The sequence below is a fragment of the Cupressus sempervirens genome, chromosome 9 (genome assembly GCF_028749045.1).
Source record: "Cupressus sempervirens isolate cs-2001-9-10 chromosome 9, ASM2874904v1, whole genome shotgun sequence".
Taxonomy (NCBI): domain Eukaryota; kingdom Viridiplantae; phylum Streptophyta; class Pinopsida; order Cupressales; family Cupressaceae; genus Cupressus; species Cupressus sempervirens.
In genome coordinates, this window is record NC_143126.1 from 283,947,324 (window position 1) to 283,968,929 (window position 21,606).

The window sequence follows — 21,606 nt, forward strand, 5'->3', positions numbered from 1 at the left end:
TTGGTGCTCCATTTGTTCATTGTCTTCTTGGTTGTAAGCTTCCAATCCCATAGACCCATGTTGTGATCTTTTGTTGGACATTAATAAAACTATCTTATCTTATTTACGCCTTCAAAGATACCCACTATTTCCAAAAATGCTTCTCATGCACACAAGGATCATTAATGCTCTAATAGCAATTTGATAATGTAGAATTAAAAAAACTTAATTAATTGCTTCAAACAATGTGCCTTTAGTTAGTGATAATGCTAGGATAGTTCCAAAATTGATAACCATAATAAATTAAAAAAATTATTGGTAACAGATAATATTTTATTAATAATAGCTAAAAAGATTACATTACTTTGTAGTTTATTACCTCTGTGTAATTTTCTACCAGCCATCTTTTGTGATACTAAAGACATCTCCCTACTATGTTATAGCCTAGGATACGTTAAGTCTGACAACTTATATTTATTCGCTTAATATAGCTAGAATACACTATTCGTTACAATTCCCATGAAAAAGGCTTATAACATCTAATCCATTGCTACATATATTACAACAAATTATAATTTCAAATCTTGTCATGCTCAGGTCAAATATTTTCCCACTTTTCACATAAATTTGCTTTAATTGTTTATGAGACACATTCCATTACTTCAAAACTACTACAACATCATCAATTCACATTTTTAAAAAACACTCGCCTAACAACAATGAAGACTCCTACATGGAACTTTTTACATTTCCCTCCTTCTATACTTACACTAACTTCTTCTGCAACAAGGAATGAAAGCATTTCAGATTCTCTCAGCGATTTCCAAACACTCCTCACGTAGAGTTATCTCCTCTTTCACCTTTTGCCAAGAAGTCGCAATCTCCCTTTTGTATTGGGTTTTATCTACCTTCCCCCACTAGCACAAAAATGACACTAACCCGGGCCTCATGGCATCGTCCTCATCCCCAAAACACACCCTTATTTTTGAACCCTGACCTAGAAAAGCCCATTTCAAAATGGACTCCAAGCCCACCAACACCTTCTTATCAAAAAGTGCCTTGGCAACCCTTCTAACTTCAATTGTGTTTTCCCTTATCTCCATACCCCATACAACAACCATAGAGATTACATCCAAATTGACTCTATATTTCTTCTTCCTTTCTTAAAACTGTGGTCGTAACACTCACATAATTGCCTAAATCATATTGGCTTTATTAATTTTAACAAGCCCTTTGAATCCCTTTTGTTGTTTTGTGTCTGTGTCAACAAAAAATGTGGTTTCCATGGCTACAACCTCCACTTTCTTTTCTTCTTTTCACTTTGTCTACAAATTACTCACCTTAAGCTTCCCTTTGCTTGAACACTTTAATTGGCCTTCAATTCTTTTTAAAGAAATAGCCATATGAAACTTTTTAATAATGAAATTGTAAATTAAAAAATCCAGCATTTGCAAGTTGCTCTATAAATTAGCACAATTTTATTTTATTGAGGACATGCTCATTAACAAAATGATGATGTGATTCAACATGATGCTATTAGATTCTTGGACATGTTTATTACACTGTGATTTATCACAATACATAATTAAGATATGGGTGATCAAGTTTTTTAAGAATTTGTTCATTTCATATTATTTCACCTATTGTTGTAATAATTATTTTGTATTTAGTTTTGATGGACTGTAGTGTATGGTTATTATGTTTTTTTCTAACAACACCATTTAATAGTAGTAGATCCAATATCAAAAAAGTAAACGAAGGTTTATTTCCTAAAGCTTGTGCACCCTATCCATTATGAAAATGAAAAAACAAAAAGTATTAAAATATTCATTCTTTAAATATTATATTTACTTTTATGTCCCTTGAAAATATCTTAAAGCTCAATTTGACGCTAACCAATAACTTTTGTTTCAAATGATTCATGAATTGAGACAAGATTTCAACTGCATCAAATATGTTTGTATGAACTTAGAAATCAAGTAAATCAAAATTCTTATCAAACTCCTATATAATGTTTCATTAATTGTTTTACCACCAAGGTCTACCAACTTAGTTCCTACCTTTATTAATAGTGGTGAAGTTTTGTAGTTTTTCATTTTTAAACATACTAGCATTTCTTTGGTGTATTTTACTTGAGAGAAATGTTTTCCAAGTTTCTGTCACTTGTTGATTCCAAGAAAAGTGATAAAGTAATTTATGACCAAACATCTCAAGATGTGATCTTTGTATCTACTTTTACTTCAATATAAGTAAATCATTCTCGGTAAGAAAATCATCAACATACAACATAATGAATATCATCTACGAGAAAAGCTTCAATGTATAAATTTGGATCAACAAGAAAAAATTGAAAACCCATATGAAAAAAGTACTTATCTATTCGTAAATACTAGGCTTGTGGGGCTTATTTTATACCATGTAGTGAATATTTTAGGTGGCATATCAAATGTCCTTTCCCATATCAAATTTCCATTCAAAATTGTACTTTTTACATTCATTGGTCAAATTTTCCAATTGTATTAAGATGAAATTGTTATTTTTGTTTTGAAGTGCAACTTGATCAAAGGTTTCCACCTATTGTTTGTATTGTTTCCCCACTAATCTTCCTTGTGCTTGTCAATTAAATCGTTAGATTTGAACTTGATTTTGAAAAATCGTTCAAAATCAATGACTGATTTACCAACCAAAAAAAGGTAACATCTCTCATATATTATTTCAATGAATTGAATCCACCACTAAATGTATAAAACTAACCACTCTCTTTCTTTTATAACTTCATCAATAATGATTGGCTCATGTTTGCTTAGAATATTGCATAATTCACATAATAGTCATGTCATTTAAAGGGGTGTTTTCCTTACTCATTTTAATCTTCTCAAAATAAAATTAGCTTATTGAATGGATAATATGATTGAATTAGGCTCATCAATTTTTTCTCTTCCTTCTATTGATTCAATGGTTTTTTATTCTCTAGATCAACCTTTTTGTACAAGTTGTATGCTATATATTGCCACCTTTCTCTTTATCAACAACAACCTCAACAACCTCACTTGATTAAAAGGACTATTTAAAACACCTTGAGCTTTGAGAGATAATCAGTGTGGGGTTTGAAGCATGTGGTCCTACATCATTATCATGCACAGAGTTTGGGGAAATTTCATCCCACAATTTGCTTTGCTTGGAATTGTTGCATTCCACACATTTCTATCATTGTACCACCAATAGACGAGTTTAAAAAGGCCAATGCTTTTGTAGGTGCACTTTTAGTACCCCTAGTTCAAAACTTCAATATTTGGTTGTCCCGGTTGGTTTTCCCATAAGTTGCCTAAACTCTCTTTAAACATGGTGTTGTAAAAGATGATCATAATCTTGAGATGCAGATGTAAAAGTTTTATGCCTCAAATTCAGAAGTTCAAATGTCAGAGTTCAGATCCAAATCTATATCTACAAATTCAAGCATGCAAAAACAAAATCTGGAATTGCAGAATCAGAATTGGAATGCAGATCTTGAACTGGAATTGGAATTGGAATTTAGAATTGGAATTGGAATTTGGTTTTAGGATTGGAATTACTTGCGTAGCGAAAAACTCATTTTCCGCTACGCCCTTCACACTGCATTTGGCATTTTCCACTTTTTGCAACCCAAGATGATTTTTCCTTTTCTATTGCACCTAAAGAATTAATGGATTGGATTTTGAGTGACGAAATAGTGAATTCCAACTTAATGAAGATGTGATTTCAAAGCCAATTAGAGTAATTTTGAAATGGCAGAATTTTACTCACTATGGCCATTTTCCACCATCGAGAAGTCAGTCTTGAATTTTCCACAATATGATTTTTCGAAGCCCAATTTACAGATGTGAGTCTCCGGTGATGAAAATGACAGTGCACTATGGTCTCAACCGAATCCATGCCTAATTGATGAAATATGGGGGCTCCACATTAGATCGATTTTAAAGTTGAAAATAGAGCATAGCGGAAAACTCATTCTCCACTACGCATTTCACACACCCTGTGCAATTTTCCACAAAAGAGGAGAAGCCGATATATAGTTTTCCGCCAAAGAAGCAAAACTGTAAAACCCCGCCATATGCTGTCGTGTGTAATACCAATGATGCCGAGACGATGGTGGATGAGTCAAAAACAGTTAATATTGATCAAGCGGGGAACTTCAACTTAAGTTTCTAATTTTTATAAAATTAAGAAGGAACCCAAAAGGGCCAAAACCCGACACTATCAGATTTCACCTCTGTGAAGTGAAAGTGCAAAGGGGAGAAGTTAATATTTGAAATCCCGCTGAAAGCCACGGCAGTTATGGATAATGGCAAGTAAAAGGGGCTCGACATCATTTTATTGCAAAAGGAAGTCTCAAGGTTTCATAGGAAGGCGAGATATTCTAGCCAGAAGACACTTCAGTACGAGTTCTTTTCATTTTATAGATAAGAGCATGGATGGTGACAAACTTCGACCACTTGCTATTTTCAGAGCCGAGATGAAACAGCTATCCTCGCAGCGAAGGATCTCCCTGTCACACAGTATTACTGAATCAGTCTGCCGCAAAGTTTCCAATCATGATTACATTTAATGTCGTGGAAAACGCAGAGAATGAAAGACTGGATTGCTGAACACAAAATAATGGATATGACAGTTTGCTGAGAAATTGGTGACTCTCGTTGATAGTAGTGAGAAAGTTTTGATGCTGGCTATGATAGCATGCCAAGTTCGGCATCATCTTTTGCTGCATGGGCAACTCCTGTTCATTCCAATGTTCAGACAGAAAACAAATTGCACGAATCCCTAGCTACAGAAGCTAAAATCGATTAGCTAAGAACTGCAGCTGCAAATTTACATATTAGTGATGATGATGATAGAAGTCACAGAATTTTCCAACAAGAGGAGTCATCTACGAAGGGACCGACACCACAAAAGACAGCAGGATGCTTGGGATTGTCGGGCATCCAAAGAACTAGGGAATGAATGTTGTTGTGCTCGATCATATGCCACTGGTTGCAGTGTTGGATACGTTGAGAACTTCAATCTCTAATGCAAGAAGAGGACGTAGACACTATTATACACCATACACTTGGAATTCTAGAATCTTTTCATAAAAGGACAAATGCAGCAAACAAACATTCTACCAGAGAACTGAATTTAGCGCGTGCACAATGGAAATCATTGGTCTCTAATTCTCTAAGTCCTTTCATATTTGAAAACTCTGTTAAGTTCGCAGATGAATTGGAAGCACTTCTTGTTTCGGGATTAGATATTGCGACATATGATGAGCAAGTCTTGAGAAGATCTGCGACTGGTAATATTTCAAGTTGCTCCTCAGGGAAAGAGCTCTCCAGTTGAGATGCATCTGAGTCTCATGTTTCATCTCAGAATGCTTTGAATGTGAAGAATGGTACAAGTGAAGAGAGCACATTGATGAATTTGTTTGATTTGCTCGATGAAGATTGACTTCTGGAGAGGATAAGTAAAAGGGGTTTCAGAGGCCCATTTTCCAGAACCAGATTCGTGCCTTTGTATGTCAAGTACATTGCTTATGCTCTTGCTAAGAAAGGATGGAAGATTGTTGTTGTTAATCATCGGGGGCTAGGGGTACTTCTGTTATTATAGAATGTTTTTATAATGCTGGAGTAAATTCAAATGTATTGACTGCACATCAGCTTCAATCTGGTAAAGCATCTATATATTTGCTTACTCAAGAACTTGCAGATTCTGCATCTGGTGGATCTCAAATTCAACATGGAGGAGATAAATCGTCAATTTTAATGGATAGAATGGTGGAGGGTAGTTCTGCTGCTATGAAAGAAACTATGGATAGATCAGAAGTAAGATTGAAACTGGCTAAAGAAGCAAGTATTTAAATAGGGGAACACAGTGACAGTGAGTAATCGGCCTGAAGGAATCAGATTTTATAAAAGTCACGTGAAAGGTTATTAGGTCATCAAATTGAGGCCATCATGAACATTATTACAATAAACTCTATAAGGAGAATTATAAAAGTATGAAAATGCCTGTTGGAGTTATTTAAAATATTAGAATGCTTAGTGCTAGGCATGTGACCATTATATACCAAAGCTTGTGACACGTGGAAGGATTAATACGTCAAATGTCTAATTGATAGATATAAAGCGGAGAGCCTGAGAAAGTAATTATTTTAAGATTTATCTGAAATAAGACCAAAAAGACAAAGAATCGGTTATCAAGAAACTGAAGGGTCACAAAGAAAGAAGTAACCGAACAGTCAGTTCTGAAGAGGTAGAGCAACCGAAGGGTTATTGAAGAGTATTATTTATTGTAAATTCTTTTCCATAAAGGGGGTTGTTCTTCTTTTTCTGCATAGAGGGGGAGGGCATTTAATTTCTGCATTTTCATTCATGCATTAGGGATTGATATTTTGTTCTTTGTAATAGATTTGGCTGTAGATTGTAAGCAAATGTAATCAGAATATTATGTTTGTTGTGTTTAAAACAAGAAAGATTTTGTTATGAATCGGAGCATTTAGGCATCACTTTTCTGATTACTTTCAATCGGAGTATTGTTATGGTCAATTTTGAGCACTTTCTTGCATTTTTAGTCAAATGGTGAACGGGTGATAGATCGAAGTACTTTCATCTGTTCTTGTTGCAAAGATTCAGATGTTTAATCTTCATTTTAATTTCATGTCACTGCATTTTCATAACTAACAACATTCTTGCATTACCAATCTCGGGGAGTCATAGGATGTGTGAGTTCTCGAAGTTGGCTAGGCTTAACATCTAAAATCTGCCTGAGTTAGTCCTGCCTAGGATTAACTTGGTTTCTCCTCTTCCGTTCTCAGGTTAAGAACGCACCCAGTTAGATTAGGAAATAAACAAATTCATTGCATATCATTGATAAGGGAGCTGTGCCTTTCAATTCAGAGGAAATCTATCAACCTCATGATAGATTATCCAACTGTTGGCATCTAACTGTTCTTTCAGATTTGGGCATTTTGGGAGTTTATTCAAAAGAACAATCTGTTTACCAACAGCTTTACATGATTTCTTATCAAATTGTTCTTATAAATGAACATTTGTGAGATGCCCTGTTATAATTCTATCGACAATGGAAGCAAGATTTGACAAAAGAAAAATGGCTTTCATATAATGATGCTATTATTCATATTGTCAGCAAAAATCAACTTAATGGAGATGGCACCCAATATATTGCACGGCTTTCAATAGATCTGATCTATGTCCAATTTATGGATTCGAAGATCATACAAATAGGGAAAATATATGAACAAGACACGTTGTTCGTGTCTTTTACTTATGGTAAAACAGGAGTTCATGTTTTTGTCTCCAAAATATAGCCATTAAGCAGAGCAAATGGTTTTCATGTTAAGAGATGCTTAGCAAAGAAGATCAAATAACCATTAAGATAACTATTAAGCACAGCAAATTGTCTACATGTTAACAGATGTTTAACTAGCATGATAAATATGTATTTCAGTCTGTGTAACCTCTTGATTATAAGACAATAACGGCTGTAATATGGAAGTATCAACATGTATTTTTCAGTTCAGGTGAATAAACTCTTGATTCTAAAATCCTCACTTCTAAGTTCTAACAATTCACTCAGCTTTGACAATAATTCCGCATGCATACGTTAGTTTTTTTAATTATTCTTTTACTAGCATTAATTTGCCCTCATTAACATTGATTTTCTCCTCTGTTCAGAAAGGCCTTGTTTCATATATCAAAAGGTACGCTTCCAAAAATGCCAAGACTGAAGATCTATGGGCTATTCTCTCAGAAGAAGCCGGAGAACCTGTTAATGAGCTGATGAACTCTTGGACAAAGCAGAAGGGATATCCGCTGGTTATTGCAAAGCTCACCGGTGATAGTCTGAAGTTGGAGCAGGTCTGTTTGATTTGGTCGTGAACTTATTATGTTATTTGCTAATTGTTTGGTATACGAAGCCACTGGAATTTTTAACTTGTTGTGAGCTCTAAACAGCTTTAGCTTACAGCAAGTTATGTTTTCTAAGAGATTTTTGTGTTGTTATTGTTAATATTTGATAAATTGCACAGTCAAAATGATAGACAGAAACTGAAACTCTAGAATACAAGTCTGAATTCTCGCCATCTTTGTGTCATGCATAAGCAAGATTTGGGCAATTGTCTTGCTTATTGGCTTGGCAATCCTCTTCTGACTGTTTCATTACTATCTTTTGATATAGTCAATGTCTGAATCTGGCAGAAGAATTTGAATTTTATCACAGCCTAATGGAACACTTTATCAATAAATTTACAAACTTTAAATTCTCTTTGATAAAAAAAACAGCAGGAAATGTGGGGGCATTTTAGGCCATTTAAACTTCCTGGCCCACGGATACACAATCTTGTTATGCATTCTGTTAAAGATTTGTAAGCCCTAAAGATTTTCATGTATAGTCAATCTGTCTGGTTCTTTGGGCACAGCTTCAAATGCAAAAGAAGGGTGTTCAGCCTGTAAAGATTTTTCGCACCAAGGATTACTGTTTGTCCTGCTTTGGTTCTTGGGCGGTTTTCCCATTTGTAATGCATACTTTGTGCTGTCATCTCCATATTGTTACTCCTTGTTTCATTCCATCAGTCATTGAATTTCGTTATCTCGTAAAAATCCATCTTTATTAATAATAACATGATTGTTTACACAGGTAAATAATGCATTGTATATTTTATGAAGCTGAAATCTACTTTCAAGATCACACATTTTATTAGCACAACTAATCTAATATGTGTTCACATTGCTTTCACATACAGACCCAGTATCTGTCAAGTGGTGCACATGGGGATGGCCAATGGGTTGTGCCAGTCACTTTATGCTATGGTTCATATGAGGTTCGAAAGAATGCACTCTTACATGAAAAGGTTGGAGATCTCAGTCTTTCAGATTTCAAATTAACAGGGACGAGTTCTCAATCCAGTTGGATAAAGCTAAACGTTGAACAGACTGCCTTTTACCGTGTGCAATATGATGACATACTTGCAAAAAGACTAAGGTCTGCAATAACAGCAGGACAATTACATGCTGCTGATAGATTTGGTAAGAACTAACATATGTTTATGCTGCTGATAGACATTGGCACTGTTGAATTGCATTCAAACTAGCAAATTGGAAATCGATAAAAACTTGTGTCACTGATTTTTTGTCAAGAATATTATATGACACTTGTGCATTTGTGCTACTGATGTGTTGTCAGGACTGCTGGATGACACTTATGCACTATGCTCTGCCTGTAAGCAGCCATCATCAGCACTGATTTCTCTGATGGATGTTTACAGGCAAGAGTTGGATTATACCGTTCTATCATGCCTAATCGATGTAAGTATTTCTATTTTATTAGATTTACAAATGAAAACGACAAAGAAACAACAACTGAAAAAAAATAAGTTGCTTGTTTTTGCCAAGTGACGGTATTTTTTACTCATGAAATGGCAGTTCTTTCCACCAACGATATTCTACTTTGAAAGAGATTAGAAAACTAAGTCATATATTCTACTTTAAAAGAGATTAGAAAACTAAGTCATGATGATTTTCAACACAAAACAATCACAAAATGTCAGACAGCCAAAACAGATCTGACACCACATCTTAAAAACTGTAAAAACCTAAACAATGAGAACGTTTATTAATTGAATTTCAATCCAAAATCACATTCATAGTTCACTAGAATCCACTTCTCCAGCCCTACTTCTGCTGGACAAGATTCAATGGTAATGCTTACAAATTGCTAAAATCAAAAAGTAATTGAACCTTTAAGATGTCCATGTCGCCTTGTAGGTCAATGGCAATGCAGAAAAATGGCCAGATGCATGTTGCAAAATTCCTCCTCTTTAAATGTAAAGCATAAACAATTGAGATCAGGGGGACCGCCATACACAATCTTGATATTCCAGATCTTGTCAATTCATCAGAATTTTTCAATAGCTTTCTGCTAATAAGTTATTGAAAAGAAAATGAAAAAAAGAGGAAAAATTGTTTCTCGGGCCTCTGAAACCTCCCTATTTTGTATATCCCCATTATTGTTCTAAATATCTGAATAATCCTTTCTCTGTAAAGTCTAGCTTTCTTTTGTCTTTTAAACACAGAGTCACCTGTTAAAAAAGAACCATGTCCTCTTACTCTTGAGAAACCCTCTACATTAAACTGTAAACAAAGTATTCCATCTGTAGACAACACATGGTGTTTATGGTATCCTAAATGAGCGACCCTGTTTTCCTAATCAATCAAATTTCTCCTGTGGGCTGATCACCTTAACTGTTGGATTGGGCGCCTCAGTTATTTCATTTGGCACATCAATTGTCGCAATTCCCTCTGATCCAGTTCCCCCTGTAGTTGCCTCTTTATTGTGTTCCTTCATTTCTTCTGCCACTTGTTCTTCCATTTCCTTCTCTGCCCTGAGAACTGGAGCATAATAATCTGCATGACTGTCCATGCATTCCTTCAGCAAAGAAGTAACCTTGTAGCATTTTTCTACAATATCATGATTATTTGCCTCCCCTTCTTCAACACATTTCTCCCAAGCAATAAAAGCATCCCTGCATCCCCCAGATTTCATGAACAAGCAAAACCCACATTCTTCTTCTTCACCCTCTTCAACTTCATCGTGGACATTTGGGTTTTGTTCGGTTTCATCGGGGTTTAGAGTTTTTCCCTTTTCTCCCTCTCCATCATCAGGTCTTTTAGGATTCTGATCTGATTCGTTGGAATTTTCGGACTTTTTCTCTGATCCGTTAAGATTAATATTGTTTTCTTCTGAAGTTTTCTCGTCATTTTTCTCCATTTAGGTTTTAAAATCAATGATTTTGGGTTTTCTACAGCTAAACTTTCTACAATTTCGTTCTCTGCTAATGGATTTTCTGCAATATGATAATAACAAAGAAACTGAAGCTAAAACACAAAATAATTGGTTTTACTGTACTTCAACTCATTGACGAGAAGCAAGACTCAAGCCCACTTTTTTCAGTTTTCTTCGCAGGCTTCACCCTAAAATCAATACGATCTGCAAGTGAGCTTTCCTTTGACCGTGGCAAACAAAAAAGTTCTAATCGCTGCGAATTTAAACAATCAGCCGACTCTCTCCCCTTTCCTTAAACCCTAGGGGGCTGTTAAACCCACGGATCTAGTAAGAATCCTCATAAATATTGAATACATTGTTAATAGAATAAATGATTTAAATAACGTTTTTGGGGGGGTTACGATAAAGTTAATTTCTAAATTAGTTTTTATAATATTTTTTAAAATTATAATTAATTGATATTTATTTATTTATCTTGTATTGTTATATATTCATAAATACTAGTTATATTGTAAATGCTTAAAATTGTTCAACTATAAATAATAATTTGATTATGATCTAGTAGTTTAGTTCACAATCTATATGGTATGAAAAATTATTTTCTTGACCTTCAATTCTAATAAAAGTTCCTACTCAACCCTTCATAACCCTCCCTACATTTTTCATAGACTCTTCTACCTTTTGCAGATTTCTTCTAATTAAAGATGTAGGTTTTCCGCAAACCATCATATAAGAAGTTGTTGTATCTAGAATTTATTGTGTTTTCTTTTCTTTTCATCAATATTTTGGACCACACGATCCCAAAGTGTGATTTGAAATGTTGATGCAAAAATACAATATACAATCAATTTTAGAAACAACAGCTTAAGATATCTTCTAGCTAGTCAAAATTAGTATTTCAATTCTTCAATTAATGAGGTTAGCTAAGCATATCAAGGGTCATTTGGATGACATACCTTGCAAAATAAATGGCATGTATTGACAAAATGAGTGACCCGCCTTAGGAAAAATAGGTGAATTTACTAGTAAATTGGAAATCTTAGCCTTCCAACCTCATGGATTATTGTTTCTATTACTTGTTAGAGTATCATTCCTTGTATATGTTTGTCTATAAGCTATAAAAAGTACTTACATCATATATTTTGCATTTGTCTATTAGAAACAGTGTTACATAAACAACTATAAAGGTCTATTATGAAACAAAACAAAGATTGTTATCATGAATGCTAATGATACTACATTGGGGGAGTATCCTTAGCATTGGAGAGTATTGATATGTTGCATTCATGATTGTATTTGTCATTTATGTCAACATAGTATTAATTCTATTAAGACTGGAAGAATAGCAGTCAGTAAACTTATGATGCACAGAAGCTAAGGATGTTTCAGATTATGCATAGTGGAGGACATGTTCCTAAGGTTGTCTTGATGACGTGGTTAAAAGGACTAAGTTTGATTCGATGGTATATAGAAGTTACACTTGATTTACTCGAAGTAGTGCAAAAACAGAGCATTGGAAAACAAAGTTCTGATGATATATCACTATCTTTCATTTGAGATGTAATGAAGGGATGCGCAATCACACAATGATAGATAATAGTTGTATGATGACACCAACATGTGTGCAAGACATGGTTTCACACATGTGAAGTTTTGTATTGATTGTAAGCCGACAATGTTGTTGTAATTGTGAATTGATTAATTATGTTATTTTAATTAACTGGGAAAGCCTCAAGGCTGACTCAAGGAATTATTATGAAGATAAGGTATAAAGGAAAGTTGTTTTCCTTATTTGTAATGTATCTTGGATAAGAGGACCAAGTGGAATGTGAAGGATTAGTGCGCAAAGCAGGAAGGAGTAAAATGCTTATTGAATGCTTGTAAGTGATCCAAGGGATCATTTGATGCGCAGTATGAGATCTAGTTACAAGATCTAAAGGAGAAAAAGTCTGGTTAACTGGATAGAGATAGAGGAAGGAAGTATATTTCAGTTCTATTATTCTACAAGGAATAATACAGAGATCATTTGGATACTGGGTTCTTTGATCTTGACCTTGAAGTTGTTTGGGCGGTGGGTCCAACTATCTTCCACAACTCCTAACAAGGTTGGAATCTCCTAACAGGGATTCAAAGTCTCCTAACATGGACTCATGTGTACTAAATCTTGTAACAAACTCCTATCAGGGTCTATCCTCTAACAAGGAATATTTATAAATTAGTACATCATCTTGTGGGTACCATCCCCGTTGAGGTTTTCCCTTTGATCAAGGGTTTCCCTAGTTAATATATCTGGTGTTAATTGGGTATAAGTATCTTCTTGTGGTTTCATTTTATATTATTCACATGGTTAAGTTTGTTTAAGATTAATGTTTGTGATGGTAGTTGGATAACTGATTCACAACCCCCCCCCCCCCAAGTTATATCAATGGACTATATATTCTAACAATTGGTATCAGAGCATAAGGTCCTTGAAGATAAGGCTTAACAACTTTGGGAGATCATGGCAAGAAAAGACAGTCCTTAGTCAAATAGAGGAAATTTTAACATGGAAGATAGAGCTTATTGGTGAGTTATCAGATTTGTGGAGAGAACAAAGAATTGAGTTACAGATCCAGATCCGAAGAAGACAAGAAGATCAAGGAAGGTATTAATTTGCTTATGAAAAAAGAAGCAAAAGGTATCAAAAAAAATTCTTGTTGGACATCTAAAGAGCTTGGTCATTTCTCATCTATATGCCCTAAGAGAGTATGAAAAACTAGAACGAGTTTACTTTCTAATGAAGATGAAGAATTTAAATCAAGTATGGAAATATTCTTGAATGACTATGATGTTAAAGATAATTAACCTAAATTGGTTAGGGAAGAGAAAGTATTAGAAGAGATAGCTTTGGTAACTATTATTGATGATGACGAAGAAGAAGAGGATAACTCTAGAATTGTTAGACAGAATGTTGAAGTTATTTTTCAGACTAACAATGACTTGCAGAATGATGTATATGTTGAGCATAGAGAAGAACAAAGATCTAAACCTAGAGAAGAGATAAGAGTTGAGATATCAACTCCTACTTCTAGCAGAAACATGATAAAGAATCACCCTCTAGAGTAGATAATTGGGATCAAGGATAAAGGTGTGATGACAAGGAACAGAGTGAATGAGGAATTGTGTTAATTTCTCAAGTGCTGTAATGTCCCCATTTTAGCAGTTGACCAAGTGTGTGTGCATTAGCCTTGTTCTACATGGTCCCGAGGGCTAACGAAGGGTTTAATGGGATCTTGGAGTGTTTTGGCCTAGTCATTTCCAGTTTGGGCCAAAACGAAGTTGATTTACTCAGTTTCAGGCATACTTACTATTTTTAGTAAGTCGGCAGGACACAGTGCAGGTCAATTTTGGTGATTGGATTCGATACTCCTCGGTGAGAGCTTTCCGATGAGCTATCACTCGCATTATTCGGAGTTCGATTGCTAATACATTTTAATGCCTGAAGTTTTATTAAAGTAACGTCTAATTTAATTGTAAAATATTAAAGTGTTACTTTAATATTTATTTTATGGTGATGTGTACCCAAGGGAGACATAAGGGGTATTTTAATATATGTTTTATATTACACATCTTTTATCCCACATTGCCCATATGAGTTGAGCGGACCCGTGGGAATAGAATAAAAGGAAGCATCTGTGGCTTCATTAGGCAGGTTGAATATGAGAAGAAATTGGTATGTGAGTTGCAGCTCAGTTCTTGGCATTTGAGGACGTCTATCCTCTCTTGTAACATTCTAGACGTCATTCCCTTGGGGTTTGGCCTTTGGAATTCTTTGTTTTTGGCTTCATTATCAGGCAGTTTAGTTGCATTTCCGGCTACAGGCAGATTTGGTATTTTGCTCATATCTTCTTCACTACTTGTCCGACGCTTATGCCGCTTTGAGGGAATGGTATTACGAAGGTAGTGGACTGATTGAAGGACAAAGTATTGTAGCAGCAAGTTCGTAAGCATGGGCTGGAGTATTATGACAATATTGCTGAAGTAATTAGTGAGTTGATAAATCTGCCATGTATTTGGTTTTATGAATTCTGAAAATAACATTTTATTAGCAGCAGTTCATTTCCACTTTGCATATTATTGTAGTTCCTTTCTTGTTTATGTTGTATGATACCAATTCCATGCATGAAACACAACAAACAAATAAACGTTTGATTTCCGGAGTTATAAGGGGTTTTAAGAAGTTGAATGCAAACTGTTTGACATAATTCCTTTCAGCAATTTGGTTTAGTTTTTTGGGACATCCAGGGGTGCCCATTACAAGTGCAACCTAAGAGCATAGATGAGCATGTAAAGATTATCATTGGATGCAAGCTATGAAAAGAGAACCAGATCAAATTATGAAGAATGAGACCTGGGAATTAGTTCCTAGACCTAAAGATAAGAATGTGATAGGAACCAAATGGGTATTCAAAAATAAAATGAATGAGCAAGGAAAAGTGTGAAAAAAAAGGCCAGACTTGTTTGCAAAGGTTATTCACAACAAGAACGCATAGATTATGAAGAAACTTATGCACATATGACAAGAATGGAAGTAGTAAGGATGCTCTTGGCTTATGCAGTAAGCAAGAATTTCAAGGTTTATTAGATGGATGTCAAGTCAACTATTCTGAATGGAGAACTTGAAGAAGAAGTCTACATTGAGCAACCTGATGGATTCCCTCTAACAAAAGATAAAGATTTTGTATATAGGCTAAAGAAAGCACTATATGGTCTGAAGCAAGCACCTAGAACATGGTATGTAAGGTTGGACAAGTATTTGTCTAAACTTGGATTTATCAAAGGTACAACAGATGGTAATTTGTATTTGAGAAAAATTGATGATGGTTTATTTATCATTGTAATATTTGTAGATGACATAATATTTGGAGGAATGATAAAGAAAGTGATAAGTTTGCTGAAGAGATGAAAAATGAATTTGAAATACACATGATAGGAGAAATGAAGTTTTTCCTAGGATTGTAGATTGCACAAAACTAAGTATCTAAAAGACTTGTTAAAAAAATTGTTTTATAAAGTTGCAAACCTATTGGTACACTCATGATAAGTGGTCACAAGTTATCTAGTAAAGATGAAACACCTATAGTTGAGCAGAAGAAGTATAAATCTGTGATTGGAGGATTGTAATATCTAACTCACACCAGACTGGATATAGAAAATGTAGTTGAGATTATATCAAGATTTCAAGTTGATCCTAAAGAGTATCATTATGCAACAGTAAAGAGGATATTTGGATATTTGAAGGGTACATCTAATTATGAAATTTGGTATGACAGATCAAGTGATTTTACCTTGTGCACATATACTGATGCAAATTAGGCAGGAAGTATGGATAACAGAAAGAGCACCAATGGTGAAGCATTCTTTCTTGGAGGAAGATTGGTTTCTTGGTTGAACAAGAAACAAGGTTGTATTTCTCAGAGTATAGTTAAGGCAGAGTATGTTGTAGCAGCAAATAACTGTAATCAAATTATGAGGATGAAACAAATGTTGAAGGATATTGGGATTGAGTTTATAGAGTTTGTTACAATTTGCTGTGATAACACAAGTATAGTAAGTGTTGACAATTGGCTATATGTAGTGATGTAATTTTTGTCATTAATGGTAACATATGATGTACATGTAGAAAACCTCAGAAATAAAGATACTTAGCTTTTGGTACTCAGAAAATTATCTAAGTATGAAAATGGTTTACAATAGTACATTGTTTTATATGTAAAATGTTTCTAATATCGTATTATGACTAGTGAGGTTAGATGGAGACAGTATACACGTTGATATTGATGTGTATAACTTTGGACATCAATATGAATAGTATGGAAGAATGATAATTAAGATGTACAAGACATCAATATGTAAGGTAAAGGAATTGTTTTGTTTACAAAATAATTACTTGACCAATTAGGTCCGACATCCTAGATGTTTACTCTAAGCTGGAAAAGTATATTATAGTCTTAGCCAACCTAGCAACAATTTGTGAAAAGGCATCGTACTTATGCAAAGACATCTTGCAAAGTCATTTGGAAGTAATGTGCGAGTTATGTGAATTGAATGTGAAGTAATGTCATATGCAAATGTGAAGTTTTGTATCATATGCAGAAGCAATTTTATGATTTGAGATCAAGATAAGGTCATAAATTAGTTGGAAAGAAGGTACAACATCTATATACTTGAGGATTAAATACTTGTTTGGGCAATGAGCTCTTCTTGTAATTGGAAGTGCATGTTTGGGTAGTGAGCTCTTCCTGCATCCATTGTACTACAACTCCTAATAGGGTTGGAATATCCTAATAGGGATTCAAAGTCTCCTAAAGGGGACTCCTATGTACTAAATGTTTTTATAGACTCCTAACAAGGTCCATCCTCTAATAAGGAACATATATATCAATATATCTTTATGGGCATCATTCCAACCAGCGTTTTACCTTGGCCAAGGTTTTCCTATTTAACAAAATATGGTGTTATGAGTTCTATTTATGCACGATTATTATTACTATTCAACATTACTTGTTTACTTTATTATACATGGTTCAAAGTAATAAATAATATCTACTTGGCTACAAAATTTTGTATAATACTGATTCACCCCTCTCCCTCCCACCTCTTAGTATTCTCCATTTCTAACAGTATATCTAAGAATCTAGTATTTCATTCTAAGACTAACCACATATCCATTAAGTATCATATTTTGAAAGAGAAGGAAATAGAGAAGGAAATAAGATTGGAATATGTAAGTATTAAAGATTAGATTGCAGATATCTTTACAAAGCCTTTTCCTAACCATACTTTTGAGTACCTAAGAGATATGCTAGGGGTTATGCCCCTACCCACTTCATAGTAGATGATGCAAGGAGAGCATCGGTCTAGTGGTACAGAGCACTATGGTTAGACTAGATAGAATGTTGATGCTTCCTGAATCGGGGAGTATCTGGTATGTACTAAGTCATGGAGGACTCTTGGTAATTAGTATTGAACAACGTCTTTGGACACTTGAGTTGGTTGATGATCTGAGAAGTTGATTAACAATTGGTATGTAAACAATTGGTACTGTGATTGACACCTTTGACACTGATGTCAACGGGGGAGAGAATGTGCATAAAAAATATATTAAGAGAATGTACATAAGAAATGGGAAGAGAAGCACATGTTGAGATGTCAATGGGGGTGTGTTATTTCTTTAGGGAGATTTAGAAATATTCATGTAAGTGCACAAAAGAAAGTGTAAGTGTGCAAATGCAACCAAAAAGTATAAGAAGTTGTTTAATGTGAACAACTCTTGATGATCCTAAAGAAGAAGAAGATGAATAGAGAAATGTTCTAGAGAATTTTAGATTTGGTTGATGAAGAGGATTTGAGAAGATGAGAACAGTAGCAACACCAACAGACTATTGTTTGGTATTCTTGGAACTTAGATGTTTTTCATCTATGTTGCCATCAATTCATCTATGGTGCCATCAATGCCAGAGGGGGAGATTATTAGCATGAATTCTAATGATAATACATTGGGGGAGTATCCTAAGCATTGGAGAGTATTGATATGTTGCATTCATGATTGTATTTGTCACTGATGTCAAAATAACAATAATTATGTTAAGATTGGAAGAATAATAGTCAGTGTTCTTATGATGCACAAAAGTTGAGGATGTTTCAGATTATGCATAGTGGAGGACATATTCTTGAGATTGTCTTGATGATGTGGTTAAAAGGACTAAGTCTAATTCGATGGTATACAAAAGTTACACTCAATTTACTAGAAGCAGTGCAAAAATAAAGCATTGGAAAATAGAGTTTTGATGATCTATCTCTATCTTTCATCTGAGATGTAATGAAGGGATGCATAGTCACATAGTGATAGATAAAAAATTTATGATGACACCAGCATGTGCACAAGATGTGGTTTCACACATGTGAAGTTTTGTATTGACTGTAAGCCAACAATGTTGTTGTAATTGTAATTAATTAATTATATTATTTTAATTAACTAGGAAAACCTCAAGGAAGACTCAAGGAATTATTATGAAGATAAGGTATAAAGGAAAGTTGTTTTCCTTATTTGTAATGTATCTTGGATAAGAGGACCAAGTGGAATGTGAAGGATTAGTGCATAAAGTGCAAGAAGGAGCAAAATGCTTGCTGAATGCATGTAAGAGATCCAAGGGATCATTAGATGTGCAATATGAGATATGGTTACAAGATCTAAAGGAGCAGAAGCCTAGTTGACGGCATAGAGATAGAGGAAGGAAGTACATTTTAGTTATATTATTCTACAAGGAATAATATATAGATCATTTGGACAATAGGTTCTTTGATCTTAATCTTGAAGCTATTTGGGCAATGGATCTAGTTATCTTCCACAACTCCTAATAGAGTTGGAATCTCCTAACATGGACTCATATGTATTGAATGTTGTAACAGACTCCTAATAGGGTGTATTCTCTAACAAGGAATATGTATATTAGTATATCATCTTGTGGGTACCATCCCCACTGAGGTTTTCCCTCTGTTCAAGGGTTTCCCTAATTAACATATCTGGTGTTAATTGTATATGAGTATCTTGTTGTAGTTTTAGTTTACATTATTCACATGCTTGATTTTGTTAAAGGTTAATGTTTCTAATGGTAGTTGGATAATTGATTCACCCCCCCCCCCCCCCCCCAAACTAGTTATATTAGTGGACTATATATTCTAACAAAGATCGCATCTAATATTAATAGATCACACCTCTATTATGAAACAAAACAAAGATTGCATTTGATATTATTAGATCAAACCCTTTAGGTTTTGGGTGTCACCATTTCTTTATACCAACATTGTCTAGCCCAATGAGTCTTCCATACAACAAATTTCTTTGTTTGGTTGTATGAAATCACTATATGGGTGAACCACCACCTCAACCACTGGTATATTAGCACTTTGAGCACTACCACTAACATTGGTGTATTTTTTATTTGTCTCTCACTTTCATGTTGTTCATTCAGCTCCACTATAAAATTGGCAAGTGTCATGACACCCCAACAAGGATCCTGGGAAGACAACACATATAACACCTCTAAAAGACACAAGTTTTCCTTTTTGTTAACTAGAATAATGTGCATCAATACCCTTCATGTTTCAAAAATATAACTAAGTGCTTGTTTACAAACTTGAATGCAAGATTCGTATAGCCTAAGTCCTCACAAGTTCCCTAACGTTGCTACTAGAGAAACATTATCTAACCTATTTATATGCATAAGATACTCATTGGATTATGGACTTCATCTACTTCCATCTTAATGCTCTACGGAAAATGTCCCTAACTTGTTTATTTTAGTAAACATAAGTTAATAATTAACATCAATGTTCATTTCATTAGCTCATGGCATTAGTTTATATTGATTTCATAAACATCTATTATCCTTTATATCACTTTCCGTTAATCATTTAGGTAAGATACTAATAGTCATTAAGGTATTCATTATCCTAGGTACTTCATAGACCCATACTCATTTCCATGCACTAAGTAAACTTGAACCACCTATTATAATCAAGTTACTTTATGATTACATTATTTCATAACTATTCATTATTTAAAATTTTGATTACTAATCTACCATTTCACAATAATTTTCTTTGAACCTTTCATCAAGACATAATATATTATTTCCTAGTTACATTGATATATAACTATATCTAAGCTCATTTTCTTTCTTGATAGACGACATAAGAGAATAGGAGAAACATGAGAAAGTAATATAAATGAATATCTTATAACATTGATAACATGTCCAACACATAAAATAACCTTTCCCCCTTTCTTTTCACCTAGAGTTGTCCATTCACTTATACATTACATTGAAATAGGATTACATCAATATACATCATTATGCCACATGCATATGACTTCTTTCAAGATATTACAATCACATGAATACATAAAATTCTAGAACACCTCAAGATAATATAATATCTAATAAGAGGTCTTCAATTGAAAATCTAAAAAGGAGTATGTGTAAGGATTATGCATGAGACCATGATTAGCATCTCAATAAATAAAGATTAACCACCCAACCGTATGTGATCAATATGCCCACTCCCCCAAGATACAATTTAGAAACCAAGGCTTGTGCAAGATGTAACAACCAAGGCATACCTAAGGTGGTACTCATTCCTAGTTAAATGTATAAAACATAAATGACAACAAATCAAGGACGACTAGTAGTGGCACAAAACCAAGGGTAGGAATCCCCAGGCTACCTTAGTTTCATCGCATAGGCCTCTCTCTTGAGGTTATCTTAGCTATGCATCTCTGGGCCTCGACCGCCATGTACACACATGCAAAACCGATCACCTTTCTTGAGGACAAGTTTGTTCAATTGTGTCATATCATAAGACACCTTCTTCACTCTCTATAAGGAAACTTGCAATGAAAAACATAATTCTTTCAACATAACCCGTAATAGATCTTAAACAAATAAGAAATTGAAATCCACATGTAAGAGAATAGACAACATACCCACAAAAATTGTAACACAAGATATACCCTAGGAAACCCTCATTGAGGGAAAAACCCTAGCCTCCAAAAGGATCCATTACCATGTATTATTCAGCAAAAACACCATTACAATACAACCATGGAAGCCTTCAAAGCCATAGCCATTACCAAGCAATCTATGTGAACAAGCATGAATCCACACATCTCATGCCATGCTTCCAGCCTTCACAAATGCTCCCTTGGCTAACTTGTCAACCCTTGCCATGCTCAACTCTTGCCTTTTTTTTTCCTTTTTTTTTTGTCTTTTA

The 21,606-nt window shown here is 34.4% G+C and overlaps 2 protein-coding genes across 2 annotated transcripts in view; one reads left to right on the top strand and one right to left on the bottom strand.

Annotated features, from left to right (window-relative positions):
* LOC149538543 (aminopeptidase M1-like) overlaps positions 1–21,606 on the top strand; it is a 368,334-nt gene that overhangs the window by 322,049 nt on the left and 24,679 nt on the right. The window contains exons 10-12 of the mRNA XM_089799851.1: positions 7,686–7,868; positions 8,753–9,035; positions 9,193–9,314. Of these exons, the coding sequence (XP_089655977.1) occupies positions 7,686–7,868; positions 8,753–9,035; positions 9,193–9,314 (588 nt within the window). The remainder of the gene's footprint in view (positions 1–7,685; positions 7,869–8,752; positions 9,036–9,192; positions 9,315–21,606) is intronic.
* Positions 9,597–11,107, bottom strand: LOC149538544 (uncharacterized). Its single transcript, XM_089799850.1, has one exon. The coding sequence runs from the start codon at positions 10,774–10,776 to the stop codon at positions 10,216–10,218; it is 561 nt and encodes a 186-aa protein (XP_089655976.1). The 5' UTR covers positions 10,777–11,107; the 3' UTR covers positions 9,597–10,215.